General features: G+C 33.6%; 1 protein-coding gene and 1 long non-coding RNA gene across 3 annotated transcripts; one reads left to right on the plus strand and one right to left on the minus strand.

Annotated features, from left to right (window-relative positions):
- Positions 1–578: 578 nt before the first annotated feature.
- On the minus strand, positions 579–4,125 carry LOC114185885 (11-oxo-beta-amyrin 30-oxidase-like). Its single transcript, XM_028073826.1, has 5 exons — positions 3,737–4,125; positions 2,799–3,016; positions 2,387–2,628; positions 1,604–1,991; positions 579–1,288 (listed from the first exon to the last, which is right to left on the minus strand). Exons 1-5 carry the CDS (start codon positions 4,029–4,031, stop codon positions 863–865), a joined length of 1,569 nt encoding a protein of 522 aa, XP_027929627.1. The 5' UTR covers positions 4,032–4,125; the 3' UTR covers positions 579–862.
- Positions 4,126–11,854: 7,729 nt separating this feature from the next.
- Positions 11,855–13,851, plus strand: LOC114185507. Of its 2 annotated transcripts, none has more exons than XR_003604822.1 (2): positions 11,855–12,647; positions 13,452–13,851. It is a non-coding gene; the product is annotated as an uncharacterized LOC114185507 (long non-coding RNA). The 2 variants fall into 2 exon arrangements; XR_003604823.1 differs by having other exon boundaries at positions 11,855–12,534.
- The last annotated feature ends 13,482 nt before the right edge of the window (positions 13,852–27,333 follow it).

The following is a 27,333-nucleotide window of genomic DNA, read 5'->3' on the forward strand; positions in this document are numbered from 1 at the left end:
TACACGTGTCAATGAGGACTAATTTTACAAAACTGGATCAAAGTCTGGAGAGGGATTAAAATCAAAATTATTTATAATTTAGGAACCTAAAACATAATTAACCCTTTATTTTATATATTTTTTAAATTAAATAATGTCACATGTTTAGGGATGTTAACGAGGCGGGTAGGGTATGGGTAGTAGTCCCAATAAGTATTTACCTCATGTTTTTGACATCCCTACACGTGTCAATGAGGACTAATTTTACAAAACTGGATCAAAGTCTGGAGAGGGATTAAAATCAAAATTATTTATAATTTAGGAACCTAAAACATAATTAACCCTTTATTTTATATATTGATATATCTATAATTATATAGACCTTCTATTTTTTTAGTTTTACTCTTTTAATTACTACTTTTAAAATTTTAAAATTGAATTAATTTAGAGATTTAAAATATGTATACACGTTCGCGAGACTCTACTAAAAAATAAAGTGTCTGTGTATTATATTATTTTATCATTTAATACATTTTCTTAAGGTGACCCCCAAAAATGACTATATTTATAGAGAAAAAGGTACAGAGTAATGTCATCCATGTAAAACCATCCAATTCATTTCAGTATTGTAATACAACATCCTTCTGTAAAATCTTCCGCTTCATCTCTGTGTTCTAATATCTTGAATCTAGTGAGGAAAAACCTTTTCTAGAAGGTTAATCTTAAAACATAGTACTATTATAATTTATGTGAAAAGATGCCAAGTGTCTTAATGACATACCATGAGGAAAGTAATTTAAGCTTAAGTTTAAAGAGGTATAGCCTCTGTAAATACAAGATTACTACATAAAATTGAATGGTTTTTTGACTCAAAAGGATGGCACTAGAGCTTTTGTAAGATGATATGAGCCCCATGTTTTGGATGAAGAGTAAACAGAGTGACTGGAGCATGTGCATAGGCTGGAGAAATCTCAAACGAGAAACGTTGCAAAAGTAAGGACAAAACCAGCTTTGCTTCTAACAGGGCAAAATTTTGGCCAATGCACACTCTAGGACCCCATCCAAATGGGAAAAATGAAACTTGGCCTTTCGTTGCCTTTGCCACTCCTTCAGCAAATCTTTCTGGTTTGAACTCAGTAGCATCATCACCCCAAATATCACGATCCTGGTGAATCAACAATATTGGTATGGAAACATGCACTCCTGCAGGTAGAGAGAGGTCTCCAAGTTTCACGTCATTCTTGATACCTCGACTGAAATAAACTACAGGTGGATATAACCTCAGAACCTCGTACAAAATCATGGTCACCTAAGGCAAAGAAAGATATATTCATCAAGAGTCCACATTAAAATCAAAAGCAGATGTGGTATTTTAAGTGGACTTTAAGTTTAAATCAACCCTATAATACGGTTTGCACACACTTATGTATTCAACAGAGAAAAAATCTTGTTAGAAATAGACTTCAGATGAATCTAATACCTGTGAACTTTAAATTTAATTCAAGTCTACATGATATTAGATATTTACACCCGTATATATACCGTAAATTCGTATTATATGAAATCTCCAACAATATTAATATAGCCATCATGATTAGAGTGAAGAGAAGCAAGTGATACTTACAACTTTGAGGTGACTTAACCCATTATAGTCTGGCTTTTGGTTACCAAAAGCATGCAACACTTCCTGTCTGGCACGTGCCTGCCACTCAGGATGCCTACTCAACAACACCATTGTCCAAACCAGCAAAACAGCTGAAGTTTCCTGCCCTGCTATGTAGAATGCATTACACTCCTCCATTACTTCTTGACTAGTCATTGCAAGGGTTTTACTGTTTCTATTTTCTACCATTTCCGCATGGTTTGATTCCAAAAGGATCCCCAATAAATCATAGTTTGTAACATCACCAAGTTTCATTGCTTTCTCTCGATTGTTAATGATACCTCTAAGTAATCCTCGTATATGGGCATCAATTGCTTTCATCCTCCTATTTCTAGCTGTTGGCAACAACCTGTAAATAGATCATAATATAGCAAATGTAATATGTGTGTTTTATTTTCAAAACTAACACACTTTGTACCTCCATACTTAGTCATTATTTAAGCAAGATCTCTTAGAATTTTCATGTAACCAGCAGACTAAAGTATTCAAAGTAGTGAGGTTTTGACAGGGAAGCAAAATAATCTCATCAAACTAAATATTTATACATAACCTGATAAGTTCAACAAATAACAAATTTCGTTACGGTAAATTTTGAATAACTTTGATAAGAAGTCGACTTAAATTTAACTGAATCATATAAAATCAAGAGTTCACTTTACTAATCATTCATTCAATTTTAGCAATGTTTAAGAGCACAAGAATATAGTTGCTTAAATTTGATTCTCTTTATACTAGAGGTCTTACCACGACCCTGGAATGTAAACTTTCCGTGATCTCATAACAAGTCCTGCTTGCTCTTTCAGAAGTTCAAATATTTCTCTGCCTTCTTCATAACTGCTTCCAAATGCTGTTCTAGAAATAATATCACAGGTCAAATTTTGAAGGAAAGGCCATACATCAATTTCACATTTCTCCTCTGAAGACAGCATCACTTCCCATTTGGAAATCATGTCATCGCAACATTCAAAAAATGTTGGCAACATAACCTGCATATTTTCAGTATAAAACTTTTATGTGCAGTAAAATATTCTAACAAAAAGTTTCTGTCTAAAAAAACATACTATTAACGTATGAACAGAACACCATTTTAAGCATTTTTGTTTATCATTGGTTGAAATTTATTAAACATCATAAGACTATGTAGTATATGTATAACCTTCAGTTTCTCTAAATGGAAAGCAGGGTTGATAATCTTTCGATGCATCTTCCATTTCTCTCCTTCTAAATTTGCAAGTCCAGTACCCAACAATTTGAAAAGGGGGCTCAACTTAGGCTTCTCAAAATCTTGGAACTTGTTGAAGACGTCTTTGATTTTCTCAGGATCCATGATGATAACTTTTGGAGTGGGACCTTCCCATATAAATGAATTTTTTCCTGCACATGATTTTTAATTTTTAAAAATATATATAAGAAATAAAACAAAAATTCTCAATGGTTATAAGCATGTGATAGTCACACCAAGTTACCTTTCCTTTATTACAAAATCATTTACTTTTTTACTTTTAGACTTATGCAGAAATAATTAAATTAAATTTTATTTTACTGTTTTTTTAATTTTGTATTTCTTTTTCAAAAATTATATAAGATAATTTTTATTATTTAAAAAACAAAAAAGAGTAAAGGTACCATGGTTACCAAAAGAGTGCTATCAACACTCTTTCATGCGCACTCCTCACGATATAATTTTATTATTAGTTGAAATTTGTCAAAAGTACATCCAAGGATTTTTTACAGTGAAAAAAAAAAAACTTGTGCTATGCTGGTAAGATAATGAATATTGTAGGGGAAAGTTACAGAAATAACTTATAGAAGGAAAAACCAAAAAATAAACGCATATGCGCATGTTTCACCGCAAGAAAACTCTGGAATCTCCTTGAAAGCAAAAGATACAAGCAACAACTTTTGACCTTGATCTGGTCTGCCATTCAGAAGGCCTGAAAGCATTTTTACCGAAGAGTACTATGCGCATCATTTTGCTTCAAAAGTGCATTCGAGGTTTTCTTACAGTGAAACAAACATGTGCTATTGTAGGGGAAAGTTACAGAAAACCCAGTAAGAGTAATTAAGAAGTGGGAAAAAGAAGCTTGCACGTACCAAATTTGTGGACAATGTGATGGTTAAAGGTTGTAATATGCGGTGCCACATCCTTATCATTGGAGAGAAAACTGATGGACTTTTGGGATTTTGCAGCTTGCACGAGCACTGTGAACATTTCCCTTGTGTCTCCAATCAAAAGCCTGTAGGGGTTTCCCTGAAGGCCCTGTGCTCTCAGAACCTTCTCCATTCTCTTTGGCCTCAGCCACACCCAGTTCACTACCTTCCACAACCATAGCACCACCACAGGCACCAATATCAGGAACCATGTTGCAGTTGTGGAACATAACACCATGTTTCAAAGTGGAAAGAGGGTAGCAGCAGAGATAACGTTATGGGACTAATTTTACTACTTCAGTGATTCTCCAGTTGTACACTTCAGTGCTTTTATAACTTCAAAAAGTCCTCGTTGCTTCCGGGGAAAATAATTTATAGACACGCCACACACATGTCACTCAAACATTTACATCAATATCTGTGTATGTTTCTATTTTTTTTAGTTAATTATAACAGACTACTTTGGAATGAGTGTTGAATTTATTTTAGTTACTTATAATAGAGGTTTTTGGATGATAACGGGTGTCTATTTGTAATTTAAATTGTAATAAAAAAATTCAGATGACATCTGTTCTGTTATTTATTGGTATCTTTTTAAAAAATATATGTGAGTTTTAAAAAACTCATAACTAATGTGGACAATGTAATTTCAGCTTATATATAAGTGTTTGGACTCAGTCCTTTTGTAGGTTCAAGATCAGCCCATTAGGAGACCTCTAATACCCTGTTCAGTCTCATTCACTCTAACTTTATTTTTTTCAGAAATCAGAAAATCTTCCACACTCTCTACTAAAACTTGAGAGCTCTACTAGGACATAGTAAACCTTCTATCTTCAGGCTAGCTAAAGTTCGTTCTGCCTTCAAGTAAGTCGAAACTTGAAACCCTTTTTATCTTTTCTTCCTTTTTATTGGTTGGGTACGATGGTCTGGTTCGGGTTCATCCTCTTACACTCGTTTTATCCCAGTATTCTTATTTTTTAGCTCACTGTTAGACTGTTTAGCTGTGGTGCCCCTTGGCTACGTACATGCTCTACGTTTGCTAGCATCTAAGCAGGTAAGGGAAGTTAGGACTTTGAGTTTGAATTTATTTTTGGCTTCTTTTTAAGTCTGCTTGGTGTTTGTATGGTCTGCGTGTTGTTGTGAATGCTTAGGAACCATTAAAATGTTGTTTGATCTCACTAGATTGGTTGCTGCATGCGTGAATAGTGGCGAGAGCTGATATTCTCGCCCAAGTGAGCTCGTCTCGCCCAGGCGAGAATAACAGAAGCTCACCCTGGTTCTGCTCGAGCATCTTGCTCAGGCAGAGAGTTCTTGTTTTGAGAGATGCGTCAGCTCGCTCAGGTAGAGAGTTCTTATTTTGAGAGATGCGTCAGCTCGCTCAAGCGAGAACGGCTCGCCCAAGCGAGCCCTCGAGGAAACCAGTGGTGTTCTCTACTTGAGTCCTCATTCAGGTGAGGTATTTTTAGTTTGGGCGAAGAGTGATCTCGTTCAGGCGAGAGCTCGTAGAGTGCCATTTTTAACGTGCTCGCTTAGGTGACAAAGCCTAGCTTAAGCGAGGCAATCTTTGTCGCTTGGGCGACAACTTCTAGCCTAAGCGAGAGCAGTGTAGTTTGTGTGTTATTTTCCTGATTTTAGTTGTGGTGGGTTGTTTATCTTGGAAAACATGAAGTATGTGAATATGTAGGTATTACTTAATTAGTATGAACTGAAATTTGTATGCTTGGATTGATTTATGGCATGAAATTGTTGATTGGTGGTGTGGTAGCATGAGAATTGGATGCTTGAGAATAAAAGTGGTGATTATGGTATGAGGAACACGAATTTGGTGTGTGATAGGCGTAATTTCATGAGTTTCGTGGGAAGATCTCATGGTGGTGTGCAATGTATCTAATTAAGATAAGGATTCAAGTAAGGATTGCATCCCGAAACTCTAAAGGATCAGTTAGTTTCACGTAGAGCAAAATGATCCAAGTGGTAAGAGTAGCGGAGACCCTAGTCTTTGGCAAGATAATGGCCTTAGATGCTTGAAGGCTAACCTTGTGTGTGGTAGGGTGAAACCCATTAGCAATGGCTCTGTAGAGTAGTAGAGGCCACCATAAGTGCAAGCGTCCAGTGAATCCGATCTTATTATATGTATCCGGATAATTGAGTCATAGTGTCATGCTTGTTTGTTATAACATGATTTTATGTCTACTTGGTTGCATGCTTGAGAACTGTTTTTATATTCGCTTGTTATAACATGTCAAAAAATTATTTTACACTAGCTTACCCTTTCATCTTTGTCTGTTACTTGTTTTGCTTTCTCTTTTGCGATGATCACATTATTGGTGGGAGCAGATGGGGGAAATTTCGATGGTAGATCTCAAGGTGGTGACGCAGCTGCGTAGATGGCACTGTGTGAGTTGTGGCTCTTATGAGCAGTCTTAAGGCCCTTAGGCCTATGCAATTCCTTGCTTTAGGAGCATTTCTTTTGCAAAACTGCTGAACCTCTTTAGATTATGTTTTGTTCATGGTATCTTGGGTGTGCTTTAGTATCTTTTAAGTACTTTCATGGATGACTACAGTGGTGAATCCTTAGATACTGTTCAACTCGTGTGCTCTTTTAATACTATAATTATACGATGTTTTTATTTAGTAGATTTACTTTATTTAAATGGGACGTCACAAACAACATAAATATTTAAAAATAATATTTTATAAAATTTTAAATTAAAATTTTATAAATTTTATAAATTAAATTTTAATATTAATTAAATTTAATATAATAAAATATAAATTAAATTTTAATTTTAATTAAATTCAACTTAGTAAAATATAAATTAAATTTTAATTTTAATTTTTTATGAGTAATAGATACTTTGTGGTTATAGATAATATGATATTACATTCAATCTGTTTATAAACAGATATTAAAATGTTCACTGCTAACGAATAATAAATAAGTGCAGGTACCAATTATCTATCACAAATTTTATTCACAAATATCTACATAATGGATATTTTGCCTTCCCTAGAAATACTAACTGAGTCCTAATTTCCTTTAATTATTATATTTTTTAATTACTATATATATATATATATATATATATATATATATATTCAATAGTTTTAAAATTTATCTTGTATTATATATAATCAGGATAGTTACATGTGTGATCCAGGTCTAATTAAAAAAATTATACATTAAATATAAATAACATTATTCACCAAATAATTAGTTATGTATTTATTATTGTAATTTATTATCACGCATTTTTTAACTTAAATGTTGTAGTATCTTTTCCATTTTTTCCATGCACATCTCCTTTTCGGCCGGACAATACGTGAACTTGGAGCATTTCAAATTAAAGACCGAAGGATGAATAGAAAAACCTCTAGAGTTTCTGGATGTGTGTTTTCGATCATGTATTTTAAAATAGTTATTTCCTCTATTTTAAGTGTATAGTTTTTTTTTTTTCTCAAAAACAACTATCATTGTCTTTTTAAAATCATTGCCTTTTTAACTAATTAAAAACATGAACCTAGATTTTGTTAAACGTAATTGCATAAAATTATTGAACTCCTTTAATATTAAAACTAAAAAGTCACAGATATAATGAAAAATAAGTTTTTTACCAACTATAAAATTGAAAAAAAAAATATATCTTCAGCATTTTTACTTCTCGTGTGATTATTTTCTTTCTTCGTTTTTGCTTCAGTTGTATTTTGTTTATAATTGTTTATTCAAAGATTTGTTAAATTTAATAGTTTTCGTCCAGTTATAGCTAATGAATAGTTCACATCCAAAATTAGTCAAATAAGTATTTAATACAGTCTCACATTTAAAAGAGGACATATTGATTCAAATTTGAAAATTAAAGTTGAATCTTTAGGAAGATAAATAGTGGTGACTTGGAAGGAAGGTGCCTTCATATTGTCATCTATTGATGATGCGAGCCGTTTCCCCAAAAACGACACTATTATGTTCGGAAAACGACCGCGTGGGAACCCACGTTGTTGCTTTTCCGAATGCTTATTTATTCTAAGCGTACAAGTAAAGTCATGGATTGCATCTTCCGTTGCAAGATTACCAATCTATATAAAACAAGTGTGAAATTGTTTTTATATATTGCATCAGAATCGATTTGTTGCAATCCGTGCCGCAAGATTCGAACAGAAGAAAAAGTGTGCGAGAGAAAAAATTATAAAAGAAAAAAGTACATAGTAATATTATATTTGCGTGCTTGCTTTAAGTTTAATTCTAAACTATTGCTGATATTTTAGGCTCTTACACTATTCGTTACTGCTTTTAATGAGTAGATTGTGGAAAGATTACTCCTTTTATTTATTTATTATTTTTTTTATCAACTATGTTTATGTTGATTTATGTTGTTATTTTCGATGAAAAATTGTTATGTTAATTTATGCAAATTTTCAAAGATTAAAACAGCTAAACAGTATAAGAATTTTTAATTTAGGTTGGCAATAACATAACTTTTAATTTGAATATGCTAATGTTCTTGTACATGTGCTGGTTAACATTTTCAATTTTTAAAATTAAAATGAATATACATGTTTGATATTTACATAAATATGGAGTGTTCAAGTGTTTTGACATGTGACAAAATTCAAACGGTTTGAATACTTTTGATAGCTAGGATGGAGGACGAAGATTCAATTGTAAAAGACTTTTTGATGCTCAAGCCAATAAGAGAGTTATAGGATCTATAGGATCTATATGAGTATAGTAATGAGTATGAGAATGTGTGATTGTACTTCCTAAGAAAATACCATGTATATTTATAAAGTTTATCAGTCCTATGACATCTGTTATAAAATAAATTATTATAATGAAACTTACCACATATATGATAAATCAACATGACAATAACAATAATGTATTATTTAACTAGATTAACTATATATTCTACTGATATATATGGTATAAAAGGATATTTATGGTATAATCAAACTACTGAGATTGAACCATATTGTTAATATACGGTAACTACATCGACAAATATCTCTATTAATATTATTTAGTCACTTTAGGTCAATAATGTAGAATGAGCCTTGTTGGGTTGTACTCTTTAGTATATTTGTTGGTTCGGGTAAGTACACAAACCCTCCTAAGCTTGGTAGTTTGATAGATAGGTAGAACGAACTTGTTATGACTATAACTAGCCCTCTTGTCGAGTTGTGCTTGACTTTATATTTGTAAGTGGATTGAGTTGTTGTGATTGTAGGTGGTCGTCTTTGACAATGAGGTAGTTGGCTTATTGAAGCGAGTGTCATCTTAGGCATTTTGAATCATCATCTTAAGCATGTTTTGTGCTACTGACTAAAAGCTCGTGTGCACTCTGCTCTACACTCCCAATTATTACTTGCTCTCTAGAAAGACATCCCGAATGTTTTTCAATTTGGATAACGTGAGAAAGTTGTTGAAGAAAGAGATTATTCTTTCTTTCCCAATTTTCTAAACACTTGTTTATCTCTTTGACCCCTCTCTAATAAATAGAAAAAATAATAAAAATAAAAATAAAGGATGAATTACAGTATCAATTCTCAAACCATAAACCATGACAAGACACCCATAACACACAAATGCAAGCAGTTTCAATTTTTTCTGCTTTAACCATACCAAATTAAAATTAGAATAAAAGGACAAAATAAAGGTTTCGTCTTTTTATGTGAGAGTGGAAAGCCTATAGCTTAGATATGGATGAGGAACTGAAGGGTTTATGTTCAAAAAGCATAAATAAAACACATATATACTCGAACAACCTTATATAAACATAGAACAACACAAAAGAATGATGAACCAAAATTCTTGTCATTTTAGCACCACAATGACAGTAGACACAAATATAAGGCTCTTTCTAACTGGTAAAGAAACGCAAAAAGTCAATCGCAAATAAGTTGGAAAAGAAAGAAATGGCAAATGAACAAACACACAGGGTAAGGGTAGGAAGAAAGAAAAGTAAATAACTTACTTTGTTCCTCTCAAACTGTGTTTTCCTCATAAAATAGGAAAACTTGGGGTAAGGTTAGGAAGAAAGGAGTGAGGTGGAGATCGAACAACGAGCAGAAAAGAAACAATAAGGGAGAGAAGATGAAGAAAAAACACTAAGTGAGAAGGGGAAAGTACCAGAAAATTGAAAAGGATGAACACAAATATGAATAAAAATAAAGAGCAACTTTGTCAATTCCCATCTTTGTCCTCAATTTTGAAAATTGTAGAGTAAAACCATAAGGAAATGACGAAAAACCTATGACAATAGATAAATGGAACCGTAAGCGAAAAGGTGTTTTGAAAAAGTAGAAATATTAAATGATCTAAAAACCACCCAGAGAAATGTAGAAAATGTGTAGCAAAATGTTTAGAGTTTGGACAAAAATCAAGAGGGGGGTGAATTGGTTTTAATATTAAAATTAATACTTTAAAATTTTCTCTGAAATTTTACAATTTAATTTAATATTAATTCCTTTAAATGCAATCGTAAATACAATAAAGAGATAGGGAAGAAGATTTGACATAAGTATTTATACTGGTTCAGATCAAAAGATCCTACATCCAGTTGTTAATTTCTTTAAACAAAGAGATTAACTCAATCAATAATAACAACATATTACAATCAAATAATCAAGATAGTGGGGAAAAGAAAACACCTCTCTTGAAGACACAAGAGATGAAAGTAACTTTCTCTTAATCACGCAGAGACCTTGACCTAGCTTTCCTAGCAACAACAGCAACACTCAATCTCCTAGAAACCCTCTTAGAAAAAGTTATCGATCTACCCACACTAGGCTTTTCAAAGCACTTTTAAGAACACTCAGAGAACTTCTTTGCAAACATAACACTAAGACTCTGGCTCTCAAAAAGGTAAATTCGAAGTTGAGTTGCAGTTCTTTAAGTAGGGGTTTCGAAAATTAGCTTAAAAGCTGAACAGACATGTTCCAACTACAAAGGATAATTGATTATCACTTATGATAATCGATTATTCCAGTAAGTTTTTTGAAAACAAAATTTGAACAGGATAATCGATTATTCTAGGAGATAATCGATTATTCTAATATGTTTTCGAAAAATAAAAGTTTGCACATATAATTGATTATCATTAGTGATAATCGATTATCACTGCGGATTTTCCAAAAATGGGAGAATATAGAGAGATAAAGGTTATGTTGTTGATTCTAAGTTTAAGTAAACCTACTTTACAACAACAATTAACTTATTTTACAAGATAACTTTAATCATTTAACAATTTGTCTTCTTTGCTTGGTCATCATTCAAAATCTCTAGGCTTCCTTCTTTTGGCAACAAGAAAGAGGTGTCTTCTTATCTGGATGACCATTTTTGGAATTCAAAAATTTTAAATGACAAAAATACCATTAAAAGGGTACAAGTGTCAAAAGATAACGATAGGTGATGTGATCCCAATAAGGCTTATAGCATTGGGCCAACGCCTAGGCCTATTCTTTTTAATTTCTTTTAGTTTTTGTTATTTTTTTAATTAAATAAATGATCTAATTTGGTTTGTTTTGTTAATTGTAGACATTTTCAAAACATCCCAATTGGTATTGGGCCTGCGGCCCAACTCCTCCTTCACACCTCCACGCTGCAGCCAATACCTTCAACAACAGCGTCAATTAGGCCTCTTGCAACGTCCAATTCAACATGCATTTCTCTTCACTTGATTCCAGAATGGGCCAAGATCCATTTTCCTTCAAGCAGCCCAATTTCACTCGTGCGTGGCAACATCTTCACGCTCCACCGTCACACTCCTTCATGCGTAACCCCAATTCTGCGAATCAACCAACATCCCTTTCGCATCAGTATAATTGGGCCTGAGCCCAATTCTTCCACACATCAGTGTAACAACACAATGGAAATGCGAGCCACATATCACGAGCATCACGCTAGGTTTCTTTCGCGCATCACCATTCACGCCGTTGGGTTTCCTTCAACCCTCTCTTGGCCTTCGTGTGTTTCACCTCTGTCACAGCCGTTAGGGTTCTTCCTTCAATTGAACCACCAACGTCCACATCAACCCGTAGGTTCTAGGGTTTAAACTGTGATAGGGTTTTCGTCCTTTCTTTCATGCATTCCTCCTCTTTTCGCCGTTAGGGTTATGTTAGACGGTGTTTCTTTGTTTTGTTTTACCGGCTGTCTTCATCTATAAAAGGCAGGCCATTGTTTGTACTTTTCATCTTTTTGATGAATGAGATATTCGGTAGAGAACACTCTCGCCGTTCATCAGCTCACCATAAACCCTAGGTTAGGTCGTTACCTACTTGGGTTCCCCCAAACCAGTGAGAAACCAGAGCTAACCGATCATCGTCTTCATTCCGCTGCGTTTCCCTCGCTCTCTGCGAGATTCAATCAGTAGAACACCGATTGGGAGAGGTTTTCCGGCGATTACCGCGACGGAGGAGCCTCATCAATAGGTAATTATTTCATCGCTCTTTCTCTTACTCATTTTTTACACCGCTTACGTGTCACCAATAATTAATGTTTTTGTATTTTTTTTTCAACGACACACGTGTGGCATTAATTGGTGGGAAATTTGGAGACAAAGGGACTAGTAGTTCAGTAGTTCACTTTGTCACTCCACTTTCTCACAAACCACCAAAACTTCAAACTTTCGCTCCTACTTCTACTTCGAACACCAAAGTGGTTCATCTTGGGGTTTCGTGAAGGGTTTGCCTGGGATAACTTTCATCTTCGTTGGACAGAAACCCATTTCAGGTTTCCTTCGAAGGTTCGTGAAAAGAAGGGTTTTTGTGCCTTGTTTGTTTGCTATTTATTGGATTCATTGGGTCATGTTCGAGTGAGATGCATCCTTTGTGCATTGTGCTCTTTGTGCCATCGAAGGTATGACATTTTGGTTTTCATCATTGTGCCATAGAAGGTATGGTTGTTGTAGTTTGTTCAGACATGTTGTAGTTGTTCATTGTTTTTGTTCGATTGTTCCTATTTTTGTTGGGGTTGATTGTTATGGGTGTATCTGCAATGGAAATAAGTTTGTGTTACTATATTTATGTTTTTTTGTTGTCTTTGGTTGACATTGAATGTAGGGTTTTTTTGTTGTAAGAAAATTGTTATTTTAGGAAAGTTTATCAAATGTGGTTTTGGTGTGTTATATGATGCTGTGATGATTGACAATTTTTGCTTTAGGGTACAAACTTGTTGGTACGATAACCGTTTTTGTTATGTAGTGGTGAGAGTATGGAAAAATCATTTTGATGTGTGAAGAATGAGGTCCTTTTTTTTGTCAACGTACATGTAGAACATGTTATCTGATGTTGACAATGTGGCATAGGTAAATTAAATTGTCGTGGTGTTGCAGAAAGTATTGTAAATGGATTTAAGAAATAGTTGTGCGAACCAATTTCAAGGAAATTGCTATATGGACTTAATTGGATTAAATTTTGGTGTATTGAAATTGGTTTAAGTTTTTTTTATTTGTATGATTGGTTTTTAATTTTGTTTAGAATAAGTCATTGAATTCCCCCTTATTATGACATGGCTCCTCGTATCTTTGACACAGTTCCAATTGAACTAATTTGAAAGAAAAAATATGCATGCCTTCTTAAAATAATATGGATGTAGTACCGACTTATTTGTAGAGTTGTGACCACTGACAAGCCACCGACACTAACATTTGTCCTCCAACAGATGATTTAGTCAAATCCACCGGCAAGTCAATCATTTAGTCTCATCCTTCTGTTGATCCAAAAATTCAAAAGATACTAAAGAAACTGATAAGGCCAACATTGAAGCCCTTTGCATCTCAAACTAAACACGACCAAACTTCGACCAATGTTGTTGGATCCATTGGTGACCATAATATATGAATCTTAATGTCGAAACAGTTAACTAATTTGTAGTTTCGAAACTATTATTATGTTATTTCTTTTCTTATTTGGTTATCATAGTTGTTATGTTATTTATGATGCACTTAGTTTGTAACAATGTCTATTTCAACATTCCCATGTACTTAACATGGCTTCTTGTGTAACTGATGTGAAACACACATTTTTCAATGTATGGTTAACTTTCGCTGCCTTAAAATGAATGAACTATGTCAAAATGCAAAAGTTGGAATCAAAACCCAATTAAGTTGGAACCTACGACACTTTAAGTGGGTAGTACACATTGTTTCTTTTTTTTGCAATAACATTAATTAACATTATGCAGGTACAAACCATAATTGGGGATCTTAGTCAAATTTATTAGGGAGTACACATATGTTTTCTGAACCTGCAAAATTTTTCCAAAGCATAATTGGTTGCACGTACAAAAATATTGAGGCCCTTAACAAATTTTAGTGGGGAGTTCAAATATATTTTTTGTACCCACAAACTTTTACAAAAGTAACATTAGTTACATGTACAAACCATAATTGGGACCTTAGCCAATTTTAGTTAGGAGTACAAATATATTTTTTGAACCTGCAAAATTTTACCAAAGCATAATTGGTTGTACATACCCAAAAAAAATTGGGGTGCTTAGCCAATTTTAGTGGGGAGTACAGATATATTTTTTGTACCCACAAACTTTTACAAAAGCAACATTAGTTGTAGGTACAAATAATACTTGGGATCTTAGCCAATTTTAGTTAGGAGTACACATATATTTTTTTAACCTGCAAAATTTTACCAAAGCATAATTAGTTGCACGTAAAAAAAAAAATGGGGCCCTTAGCCAATTTTAGTGGGGAGTACAAATATATTTTCTGTACCCACAAACTTTTACAAAAACAACATTAGTTGCAGGTGCAAACCATAATTGGGACCTTAGCCAATTTTAGTTGGGAGTACAAATATATTTTTGAACCTGCAAAATTTTACCAAAGTATAATTGGTCGCATGTACCAAAAAAAATTGGGGCCCTTAGCCAATTTTAGTTAGGAGTACACATATATTTTATGGACCTCCATAAATTTTACAAAAGCAACCTTACTTGCATCTACAAACCATAATTGGGGACCTTATCCAATTTTATTGGGAGTACACACATATTTTTTGGAACTCCAAAATTTTACAAAAGCAACCTTACTTGCAGGTACAAACCATAATTGGGGACCATAGCCACTTTAACTAGGAAGTAGATATATCTTTTTTGAACCTGCAAATTTTAACAAAGGCAAAATTGCCTTCAGCTACAAACCATAAGTGGGGATCAAAGCCACTTTTAGTGGGGAGTAGAGATATATTTTTTGAACTTGAAAATTAACGAATCAATTAACTTTTGAGCGTCAATACAATAACTAACATTCAATTTTAGTCCACATCAACTATTTATTTCACAAAAAAGTCAGTAACTTTGTCTTAAAACCAGTGAATATCTTACACACTTTTATGACCAATTACAAAGAGCTGCAAATTTATATGGGGAGTTTAAATCGTTTCTAACAACTTTAGTGTGTGGGTAACGAAATGAACCATTCTTTATTGACATATTAATTGATATTATTTCTTATTCTTTTGACACAAAACCAGTAATCATAATCACAACAACTTTTTGTTGTATATATTAGTCTCCATAAATAACATATTGTTTCCTGCTGTTAACCATAAATGGGGACCCAAGCCCAAACAAGTGGGGACCAGCCACACACCTTTTGAACAACTATTTCCTATTGCACTAACTTTCATTTAATCAAAATACAATTGTATATAACGAAATTATTAACATCTAGAAATTTCCACTTAAAATATCCATGCTGCATTCACCAAAAATAACTGCCAAATATTACAATGTACCAAAATAAGTTTAATACAAAATGTTACACTAATACGACAATGTCTTTGTACTTAACATGAATTTCAATGCCAGGTTAGCAATTTCGGAAACCTTTTCTTTGCAAAGGCTGAATATGGAGTTTTTATAGCACGACTCTTGAACCGCCTCTGAGGTTGTGCCTTCATACGGTCGGTCATACATATTGCTCTTGGACACCGTCTTCATCACCAGTCGACATACCATCAACTCCTGCACCACATGGAGAGTCATTAAATTTGACACCGTCATCATCATCATCATCCTCATCATCCTCATTGTCATCATGATGTGCCTCCAACGACCAATTCTTCTAAACAATGCAGTGAACCTTCAAGATCACATAGCAAACGTTCATGATCTTCTACCACACGCTAAAGGTGTTCCTTCTCTTTAATACGTTCTTTCTTGTAACCAGTCCTGAACTTTTCAAACCCTTCTTTAACAACACAATGACCAAGTTCTTCGTTTGACACACAAACATAAAAAACACCCTGTCAAGTACATGGGGACAACTTATTAAGTATAAACCTAATCCAAAAATGAACCAAATCAAATAATATTCCATGGTAAACACTAACCACATCTTTATCAAAAACACTCCTAATAACATTGTCACCAACTTTAACATTCATCCAATGCAATAAGCACGAAAACTTTGTTATCCCAATATTGAACTTTGAGTTGCAAATAAGTAAATGATCAAAACACCATAACTGAAAAATCAAAATAATACTCACACATCAATATATAAAATGTAGTAATATACTTGAAGACAAAACAAACAATAAACACTTACCTGAACTAGATATACACAACCAACAACATGGAAGTGACTTGTACTTTTTTCGTTGTTCAGTGCCATTGAAGTGCTCCCCAAACTACAAGCCAGATATTCATACACTATTGTCCCCCAATTATATTCATCAATATTTTCAACGTTATCCACAATCTTAAAAAGGATGGGGGAAACAATTCCATATCTATTTGGCACCAAAAACTCACATATTCCTAACAAAATGTAAAGGCTGTAAAATACTTTAACACCACCCATATCTTCGTCAAATTTCAATAGAAACTCATATATGGACTTCACATTAACTTTTCCACTACAGAAAAACTTCCTAGATTCACTATCGTCAACCTCCTTTGTCAAATCAATTTTTTCTCCACATATCCTCAACCCTAACTTTAAACACATATCTAATAAATTAAATTGAACTACTTTGTTGCCAACAGCAAATACACCCCTCCTTTCAATCCATTTATTAAATAATAGAGATAACATATTATGACTTATCTTTACCAATTCGTTTAACTTTGTGAACCACCAAAAAGGAGTGCCTTTAAGATATCGTTTTTGTTCGACACTTAATTGTTCATTTAGAGCACCTAAATACTTAGCTTTGCACAAATGATGGAAACACATCTATTTAACAAATCATAATCTTAGCTCCTAAAAAATTTAAAATACAATGTAAAAGTGTATCAAAAATACTTTATTTTCCATATTAATTTCAACAATTTCGTGTTGTTTTGGCCCCATTTTGATTTCGTCAACACCGATAATAGAAACTCAAAGCATCACCCCTAGCAACGATGTAAGACCCATAGAATTTAATTAATTAAATAAATAATTAATTAATAAATGCTGGTAGAGAGAGAGCATTTATGACATTAAATTTTGATTAGTATAACGTGGTAAAGTACTAGCTTAAGTGGTTAAAAGTACTTTATTGTGTGAGAGGACTTGGGTTTAAGTCCTATGTATGCCATTTATGTGTTATTTAATTATTATTGTTTTAATAATATGTTTGAGCATGTTGAAATGATATAATACGTGAATTATATTAATTAGCAAGAAACATGAATTGGCATGATGGTTTAGCATTGATGTGGCATGGGTGTGGGTTCAAGCCTTGGAGAACCCAAATTAAACTTTATTTTTGGCTATTTTAGTTTTGGCTTGAATATGAAAAGGTAGAGGAAAACCCTAGGAGCCAAGGAGGGCTGGAAAACCATTACGAGACAACCAATTAAATGACATAGACCATTAAACCACATTAAGACCACTTTTAAAAGGCTAATTAGAGGTAAGAAAAAGGGTTTTGGTGGGCTGTTATTGTGGCATGCTAAATAGGGTAATTTCATGTGTTGTTTATTTTAAGTCTGATTGACATGCTAAGTATGGTATGATTATGTATGAATTGGATATTCCATTTTTAAAGTTTGTGGTTCTGGGAAATTTCCAGAATTAGTCTGGTTTGTGGTGAACAATCGCCAGACTATCTTTTCCTTGCTAGGCCATTTAGGGTTCCTGCAGAGGAACCACCTGCTAAAAATAGTCTGTTTGACCAACTATGACTAAGCCTTGCCCAAAGTTGACTGGTTGACCAGTTTGACTCTGTGACTGTCCACTAAGAAGCGGACATGTGGCAGTGCGTTTTCTCCTCCCAAAACTAGGGTTTCTTCCTCCTTCCTCCTTTCTCCACCGTGGTTTCTGTCGCTGGTACTTCATCTTCGCGGTGTGCGTCAAGAATTTGGTTCGAACAGGTGCGGCGGCTACAGCTTCGCAGACACACGTCAATGGCGACAAGTGCATGGTGGTAATGGACTACTTGCGTACTGCCATGGATGTGTCCTCGTGGTTATATGTTCTGCGACATCTCGCGGGGAGAAGGTTGCGTGTTCAGAGCTGTGATTCAGAGAGGATAGAGGTGTTGTTGCAACTACTACAACGACGAGAGCGTGACGATGGTGCTTCTAGTTCTCGCAACTAATGGAGGTGTAGATTCTGTTGCAGATCTGTGTTGGTGAAACTGAACGGAATAGATGGTGGTTTCCATGGTTGATGTCGCGAGGAAGAGGGTGAGGCGCGAGCACAGGTGCTAGTGCGCATTGGTCGGGTGTTGTCAGTGGTTCTAGCCGCGATTCTGGCGAGTTGCGGGCTCGACATAGGCAGGCTCGCGAGCGCGGGTGGTGCTGCCATGGTGGTGGCAACGGGATGAATGAAGAAGGAAGCGCGACGAGGGTGCAGGTGCAGGCGCGATTGCGGTGGCATTGTGATGAAGAAAACGCAGTGGTGGTGGTTGCTACGGGAGACGTGGGGAAGACGATGAGCGACGCAAAAAGGGTTGTTCCGGCGAGTGCAAGTGCAGGTGTGGTCGTTTCGAGTGGCAGCGGCTCGAGCACGGTGGTTCGTGTGGGAAGATGGTTGCTGGCGGGAGTTCGTGTGCTGGTGAGGTCGTACAAGGAGATGGTGGCTGGTGCGGGGAAGGTAGGTGGACGGAGGTGCGGTGACGGTCGACGTAGGAGCAGCGATTGTGGTGGCTGCGACATGGAGATGGTGGGAGAGAAGGAGATTAGGGTTAAGGTTTTGGTTGTGTGAATGAGAGAGAGAGAGTGATGAGGTGGCATGTTTTGATTGGTGATATGAGTTAGTGGAGGATTGATGATGTGGTAAACTGTGAGTGGTTATATTAGTAAGTGGGGGATTGAGGACGTGGTAAGCTTTAATTGGTTAATTTAGTAAGTGAAGGATTGCCACGTGGCGCAATCTGGTGGACGGGAGTTTAAGTGATATTAGGGGTGTAAATTAGCAAAAAGAAGGGGTGCAGAAAAGAAATAGAAAGTCCAATTGCAGAAGGGGGTGCAATTAGCTCCAGAAATGTCTTTTTTCAGAAATAAATAATCCAATTGGAAAAAGGGGGTGTAAACATGAGAATAGTGGGTGCATTTAGTACCAGAACTATTCCTCTCCAAATTTCTTATTTTGGGACTTATTTTATGACTTAAAATATTCAGTAATAACAATCTTAAGGACTTAAATTAAATTCTAGTTGTATTATTTAACTTAAGATTATCCAAACAAATGTGATGCAATTAATATCATTTCTTATGCACAAAAATAATGTTAAATTCTCAAAATTTAAATATTTAATGTGAACAAAGGTTCGACCCATTACACCTTTCAGGCGGTCTAGAAGCGCGCAGCGCCTAGTGGTACGTGTCCCCCGCCAAGCGATTTTACTACAACAATATTGGTATTCTTGATTCTGTGGTCGTGATCTACAAGGCTTATGGTGATACTTCAAATGTGGGATTGCTGGTGTTCCTTAAGTTGTGGCTCGGAACGTATCCCTTGAGTTGAGCTCGGGATAGGGGTTAAGCACGTAGCATTCATCGAGTTGAGCTCGGGATGGCAGATGAACACGAGGAACCCTTGAGTTGAGCTCGGGTTGGCGAGTGTTGCCGGTGTGAGTGTGCTGGTTGGGGCAAGTACGGATGGGTCCAGATAGATTGCCCTCCTCAGTAAATAGCTGACTAGTTTGGTAGTCTTGGGACATTACGAACTATGTTCGTATTTGGGAACTCCACCTGGCGTTACGATGTATGATCCGTGGTAATGGTTTCCCGCACGTGCTCTATCGGTTGTGGCCGATAGGTATGGCAACAAGTCACCTTGAGGTAATCACTAAAAGAGGTAGAACACAAATAATCTGGTTGTGGCCAGGGGATATGGAATCGAATGAGGGATTTTAATTGGCATGATTGCATGAAATATATAAGTGACTTATATATGTATATGAATATATTTGTATGCTTGTTCTGTTAAGCTCACCCTCTCTTCTTGTGTTTGGTGATGATCGTGTACGCGGTACACGTGAGCAGATGATGTTGATGCAGATGGCGCTGGTGAGGCTTAGCCGCAGAGCGGGGATATCATGGGATTTTCATGTTTATGTTTTTATGTCTTTGGATTTGTAATAAATTGTAAAGGCTCATGGCCTATTTTGATAAGACTTTCAGTTTTGTAATTATGGATTTCCGATCCTTTATTAATCTAATAAAGTTTTAAATTTCTCGCGTTTTGGGAAATGAGGTATTATTGAATGAAATTGTTTATTATTTTTATTTTAATATTAAAATTCGTAATATCCTGACGGGATGATACATTTGGTATCAGAGCCAAGGTTTTCAAAATGATTTTTTGGGTCTTTGGGGAGTGAGCTCATCATGTCACATTGCTTGACTAATTGTTTGTGTTTTGTACTAATGTTGAACGTGAAATCCTAATTTGAGTTGTGTGATGTGAACAGTTGAAATATGTGGCACACGCAAGCTTTGGCCAATAGGAGGAGAAGGAACACTGCTGGAGCTGATGACATAGCTCAGCTGAAATATGTCACATTTCCTTTTTTGCTGTATGCATGCCATTACATGAAGGGTATTGTAGTCAAACACTCAAAGTGGAAAAACTCATCCCCTCATATTTCTCAGAAACACAAAAATCAATCATTGTCCCATCCTCCACATTCACTATGGCATCTCCATCCAAATTATTTGCAACAAACATTCTCAATCAACATATCCATCCTCATTAATAGTTGAACCCATGAAACAAACACAACCTTTTTTAATGGATTACGATACCCATTTTATCATGAGGATAAACATACATTTCAATTTGTAGCATACACCTATTCAACATCAATAATATAATATTTTTACTTTAAATATATAAAATAATTTAGAAAAAAGTACCTGTAAAAATAAAAGTATTAACTTTTAATAGGAGTTGTAAGGCTTAGAAAAATTGAGAGTGTGTATCTTCCTTTTTCCTTGATCATACAAAAATGATGTATAATACACTTTTTAACTTGTTTACACCTAACTATGTTACGCCGATACTTCAATTTGTGTTATGTATATGTGTTTGACATGTTTTCGTATCCAATACTTTAGGATAATTTACCAATACTTATCAATGAAGTATTAATATATAAATCAATAGTGTTTTTATGATGACAATAATTTCTAAATTTTTATTTTGAAAATATTTAATACATTTGATTTTAGTTTGGATTCACATAAGAATAATCATATATTCTCATGTTTGTAAAAGAATTTTTATATTTTTCAATATGCCTATATCACATATCGTGTCTTATTATTTCCAAAATTAGTGTATTGACGTATCAGATACATGTCATATCGATACACATATCGTATTTGTGCATCATAGACACCTACTTAATATTTAATTAAAATTAAATATTTTTATTTTTTTCATTTAATTTTTCTTTAATTATTTTATCTTTTAAAATAAAAATATCATTTTATTGGTATTTAAAAGGTATAGAAAAAAATAAAAATGTATATGTATCATTATTCTATCATTTAATACATTCCTTATGGTGACACAAAAATTTTCTAAATGGAGAGAAAGGTACATTTCAATATTGTAATATCATGGTAAAACCATCCAATTCATTTCGGTATTGTAGTACAGTATAAAATCTTTCACTTCATCTCTATATTGTAATATGTTGTATCTGATTGAGGAAAAACCTTTTCTAGAAGGTTAATCTTAAAGCATAGCACTATTATAATTTGTGCCAAAAGATGCTAAGTGTCTTAATGACATACCATGAGAACGTATTAAGCCACTACAAGAACGTGGGCACATTAACTTCCATAAAAAAGTGAAGGTCAAATATTCGACACTATAAAGGTCGGTCTGACCAACTCTGATCCAATATATTTTTAAATAATTAATTTATTTAATTATATCATAAATTTTCAACCAATTATATTTGTCAAATAGTTTATATCTCTCCAAATATTTTTAAATATTCATGATTACTATAAAGATAAATAATATTTATCTTTATTTTTATTTTAAAAGATATTTGAGAGATTTTAGAAATAGAAAAGCCCAGCCCAAGTTCTATATAAAGAGATCAATGGGAGGCAGAAAGGGAAAGCTCGACACTTTGGAGTTTAGAAACCCTTAGGGGGAGCCTAATTTTGTTCTCTATCTCTCTACTTTCTTCTTCAATTTGTGTTTTACTTTTGCATTCCATGGAGGGCTAAGCTTCAAGGGTTAGTTCCATTGTAATTTCTTAATTGGATTCTGAGGTTAAATGAATAAATTTGTTTGTTTTTTTAATTCTTGTGATTTATTTTCATCTTTGTCTTTTGGTTCTTAATCTAGTAAAAGTAATGATTTTTACATTGTAGCACATTTGCACAATGTTAAATCTACATAACATAACAATCATAGGAGTCCAAAGGTTTTTAAATTTTATATGAGAAGTTACTTTGGTTAAATTTAGAAACTTTCAAATGATTAAATGAGTTTTTGCTAATAATTGAGAAGTTACTTTGGTTAAAGGTGAAAACTTTGATTAAAATTAATCAAGAAGTTACTTTAGTTAATTAGCTTTTTACTAGATACAAGAGGTAAAAGGATAAACATGAGTAGGCATAATAATATTTAATTAAGAAGTTACTTTGGTTAAATTGACTATGATTAATCTATAAAGTTCTTGTTTTTGATTGAGAAGTTACTTTGGTTGAAAGTGAAGACGCCAACAAATTAATTGAAAAGTTACATTGATTAATTTGAAATCTTAGACAAGAAATCAATAACAATAATATGTAGAAAACCAATAATGAATCCTATTTTGAAAAAGTAGTGGAATTAACCTATTTTCTTTACTATCATTTTTATCTCTTCTTATCTTTTCAATTCTATTTCTTTCTTTCATTTATATTAATCCTCTTATATTGTTATTATTTGAATAACTCTTTTGTATAGTTTCTATGAGAATGAATTTGTTAGAAAGCAATAATGTGTTCGTTGGGAGACGACTTTGGGTTACTTTACCCTTTCTATTTTGCTGACTATTTTCTAATCAATAATGAAGTTGTTCTAGATAAGTAGTATGAATTTGATCGCGTCAACGACAACATTATCACTTACCAATCTCTGCACCACTAACAAAAAACTTCGAAAACTGATGAAGGATTATCTTGTTCCTTTTTAAGATTATTGAATATGGTGTGAGTTGATTAAGAAAGCTTAAGTGAAATCCCTACTGGACAATAAGATAGCAAGCTATCTAGATGTGAAAGTTCCTTTCACAAAGCTCAAGAGAAGAAGATGATGGATTTAAAGGTATAGAATAAAAAAAAACAATTCAGTTAGAAAATTAAAAATAATTAATGAAATTAATTGATCAATAAAAACATTTAGAAATAAATCATATAATTATTTATTTATAAATCAATTATAATTTGTACACGTATGATCAAAAGTCATTACTAAATTGAATTTTTTATTTATTTAGATTTGAATTTTTATCATTAAAGAAAGTTTATTTATAAACCTCTTTATAAGAATATTATTTAAATTAACATTATTTTATATATGTATCTATATTATTTTAAAAATAACCATATTATTTTTGTGAAATATAGATTGTAAAACTATGCTAATATGAATATTATTTAATAATATAAAGATGAAATTTAGATTTAGTAGTTAACTGTATTAATTTAAAACCATGATTATAATATGAACTACGGTGTATCTTTTAGATTGTAAGTATATATTATATCAGAAGATATTTAGGTATTGTGCAAAAGGTGCTAAGCAGATAGATACTTCATTTTATATTATTGTTATTATATTTAAATGAAAAAATTATTTGAATGATCATTATTATTGGTTTAATTATGCATAATGATAAATGTAATATTTATATATAGGATACGATTACATTCACTACAAAAACATATTTTTACGGGTTATTTTTGAACGATTAAGATACACTAATAAAAATGCTTAGCATTTGTAATAATTCTTTTTACCGTCACAAACGTTAATATGTTTTACACGTTACACATTCTTTAAACGTTTGTATTTGTATTTTAATTAGTTTTACTCTTAAAAAATGTATTATATTGTTGCACAATTCAAAATACTTTGAACTTTTATCATTTCTTTGTGAACGTTACGAGTTGCTTCTACTCCTTCATGAAGACTTCCTTGTTCTCTATCTCATCCAAATCAAACTTTGGTAGTTATGTTCACACAAAAACTGGGTCTTATACCTCCACAACCATATATTCCTCCACCTATACCTCCTACTCGACAACCACATATTTTTTCTATGTCGACACATCCACATGTTCCTCCTCTTATGGCTCATACTCTATGTCCACATATTCTTCCTCTTGTGACTCCTACCCCACATCCACATGTTCCACCTCTAGTGGATACTACTCAACAATCGCCTAGAAGACGTGAGTTGAGTAAAGCATGGATTGTACATATTATAGGTAATTTTAAGTTTTATTCTACTTACAAATAAGAATTTATATTTTTTATTAAATTTCTTGCTAATATGTCACTATTTGATAGACAAACAAGAAAATGCAAAAAATAAAATAAAATAAAATTAGTTGACGAAGCCATGTGTATTTGATGAAGGATTATCTTGTTTTCTTTAAGATTGTTGAATATGGTGTGAGTTGATTAAGAAAGCTAAGTGAAATCTCCACTGGACATTAAGATAGCAAGCTATCTAGATGTGAAGGTTCCTTTCACAAAGCTCAAGAGAAGAAGATGATGGATTAATTCAAACAAAAAGGAAAAGGAAAGCACATATAAATCATAGAAAACCAAGAACAATTAAAGGAAGAAGAAAACATAAAATGGAAAGGAAAGAAATGATAAAAATGTGAGAAGCACGCCACTACAAGGCTAGGCTAGAAGCCATGACAACCTTGAAGATGAGTGGATGTGTGCCGTCACTTGCTATGCAAGATAAGGCTTAAAAGTATTCACTCCCTAGGGAGGAAACTCTCACAAATGGTTGAGACACAAGAGTGTTTTTACTTCAAAATCTTCAACCCTTTTACATGTCTAGGAGCACCCCTTATATAGAAGAGTTTAAGGGCCTTTAAGCAAATAAAAGATACCTAAGGATGTCTCTACAAAAACCTAACCCTAGCTTCTAGAAACTAGGTCAAATAAGGTTACAAAAAATGAGAGACAAAAGAGCTAACTATGGTGTGTGCAAGGCTAATTTCGTTCTAGCACAAAAGGAGACAAAGAATGTGTCTCATATGTCTCCAAAAAGTGGCCAAAGTGTGCTAAAAACAAAGGAGACCAAAGGTACATAGGTACACTTGCTTCATGCCTTTTACTTTATGCTTTATGCCTTTGCTTTACTCTCTCCTCCACATCATTTATGCTCCCCAATCACCATGCGCCACCTAGCATTGCTTTCTTACTCCTAATTAACCTACAAAGCAAATAAACATAGATTAGCATGTTGGCTTAAGTCAAGTCAACTATAGTCAACAAGTCAAACCTAGTCAAAGGTCAACAAGTCAACTAAAGTTTATTCAACTAAGTCAACTTAGGGAATCAAAAATAACAAACACAAATGAAAGGGATGAAGGATTACTGAACTTCCTTTCTAAACATGCTTAGTCTTCTTAAGCATGTGCCTCCATCCTTGGTTGGGGTCAATCCTTCATCAGTATTTGTGATGGGTCATGGTTAAACGTATAATTGTGTCATTTGATAGACAGTTACGAGCCCATGGAGAAGCAACTTCACTTCTTTCTTCAACATGTGGTCGTATTGCTACAAATTCAAACAATGTTCCTATTAACTTTGATAGTTGGCCAAAAGTTCCAAAGTCATACAAGGATGATTGTTTTAACATTTGAAAGGTACATGTTGAATATAATGTGGTTAACTTTGGTATTCTTGAATTGTTTTTTAGATCTAATGCATTTCTATCGATTGATTTTAGTTCTTCTATGCTTTTTACCAATTAGAATATTTCTTCAAATAATTTGCACCGATTAGAATGTAGATTGGAAATTGTTATTTTTTCATTTCAGGTGTTATTGCTTATTATGCATGTAGATTCATCATTTCTTCTTTTTTTTTTACAATATTATATACAAACTTTTATTTTTCTTTTTTATAATTTATTTCATTTCCAGGCATCAGAAAGGTCTGTTGAACGTTATTATTCCCTTTGCATGTCAAATGAGTATAGAAATGAAAATATGAATTTGTGGAACCGTGTTTATGATAGTTCATTATCAAGAGAACAATTAATTGCTAATGTCCTTGATGGTATTCAAAAAGATCACTAGTCTTCATATATTGATTGTCATCTAAGTGTAGAGTATAAGGTAATTTTCACAAATGATTGTTATGAATAACTATTTTTTTTTTGTCTTTTCGTTTAATTAATAACTTACTTGTCTCAAAAATTATGTAAGAGAAATCTTGAAGTTAGAAAAGTGCAAAAAATTCATCATACCGGTGGTGCAAAGCTTTTATTTACAAAACAACATGAGATGGTAATTCATCACAAGTGTTTTATTATTCTTATATGCTCCAATGTATTAGAAAGTAAACCTTGGATGTGTTGTGGGTAGAGGAGGAGAGTTGTATATTGAAACTCGTAAGAAAAGAAATGGGCCTTATGTCAATGTGTCGCAACCAAAATCGTGACGTGATGACGAACCAAAAATAAAATATAAAAAAAAAGAGGTTTGGAGTCGCCACTATAGTTATCATAGGAAACTACGGAAAACCATAACAAAAAAGAGCAAGGTCTACGAAAACAGAGTTTGGGTACGGGAGTTGGTTATGTGTAGGGAAGGTGTTAGCACCCTACAATGCCCATCCTAAAACGGTACCTTTAATTAAAATACAAATGGAGGTGGTCTCCTTGAAATGTTTATTTTCCAAAATAAAAAATAATAATAATAAATAAAGATGACAAAGAAAATTCAAAAGAAACAAAAAAAGATTTTTGTTTTTTGGGCCCGACAAGAAATACTCCTTGCTCCTACATATCTCCATTCATAATGGAGAATCAGGGTCACGTAGTGCTTTTTAAAAAAAACTTTTAGGAAAAAAATTTGAAAACAACTTGATTGTTTTTTTTAGTGA

This window comes from Vigna unguiculata, chromosome 5 (genome assembly GCF_004118075.2).
Source record: "Vigna unguiculata cultivar IT97K-499-35 chromosome 5, ASM411807v1, whole genome shotgun sequence".
NCBI classification, from domain to species: Eukaryota; Viridiplantae; Streptophyta; class Magnoliopsida; order Fabales; family Fabaceae; genus Vigna; species Vigna unguiculata.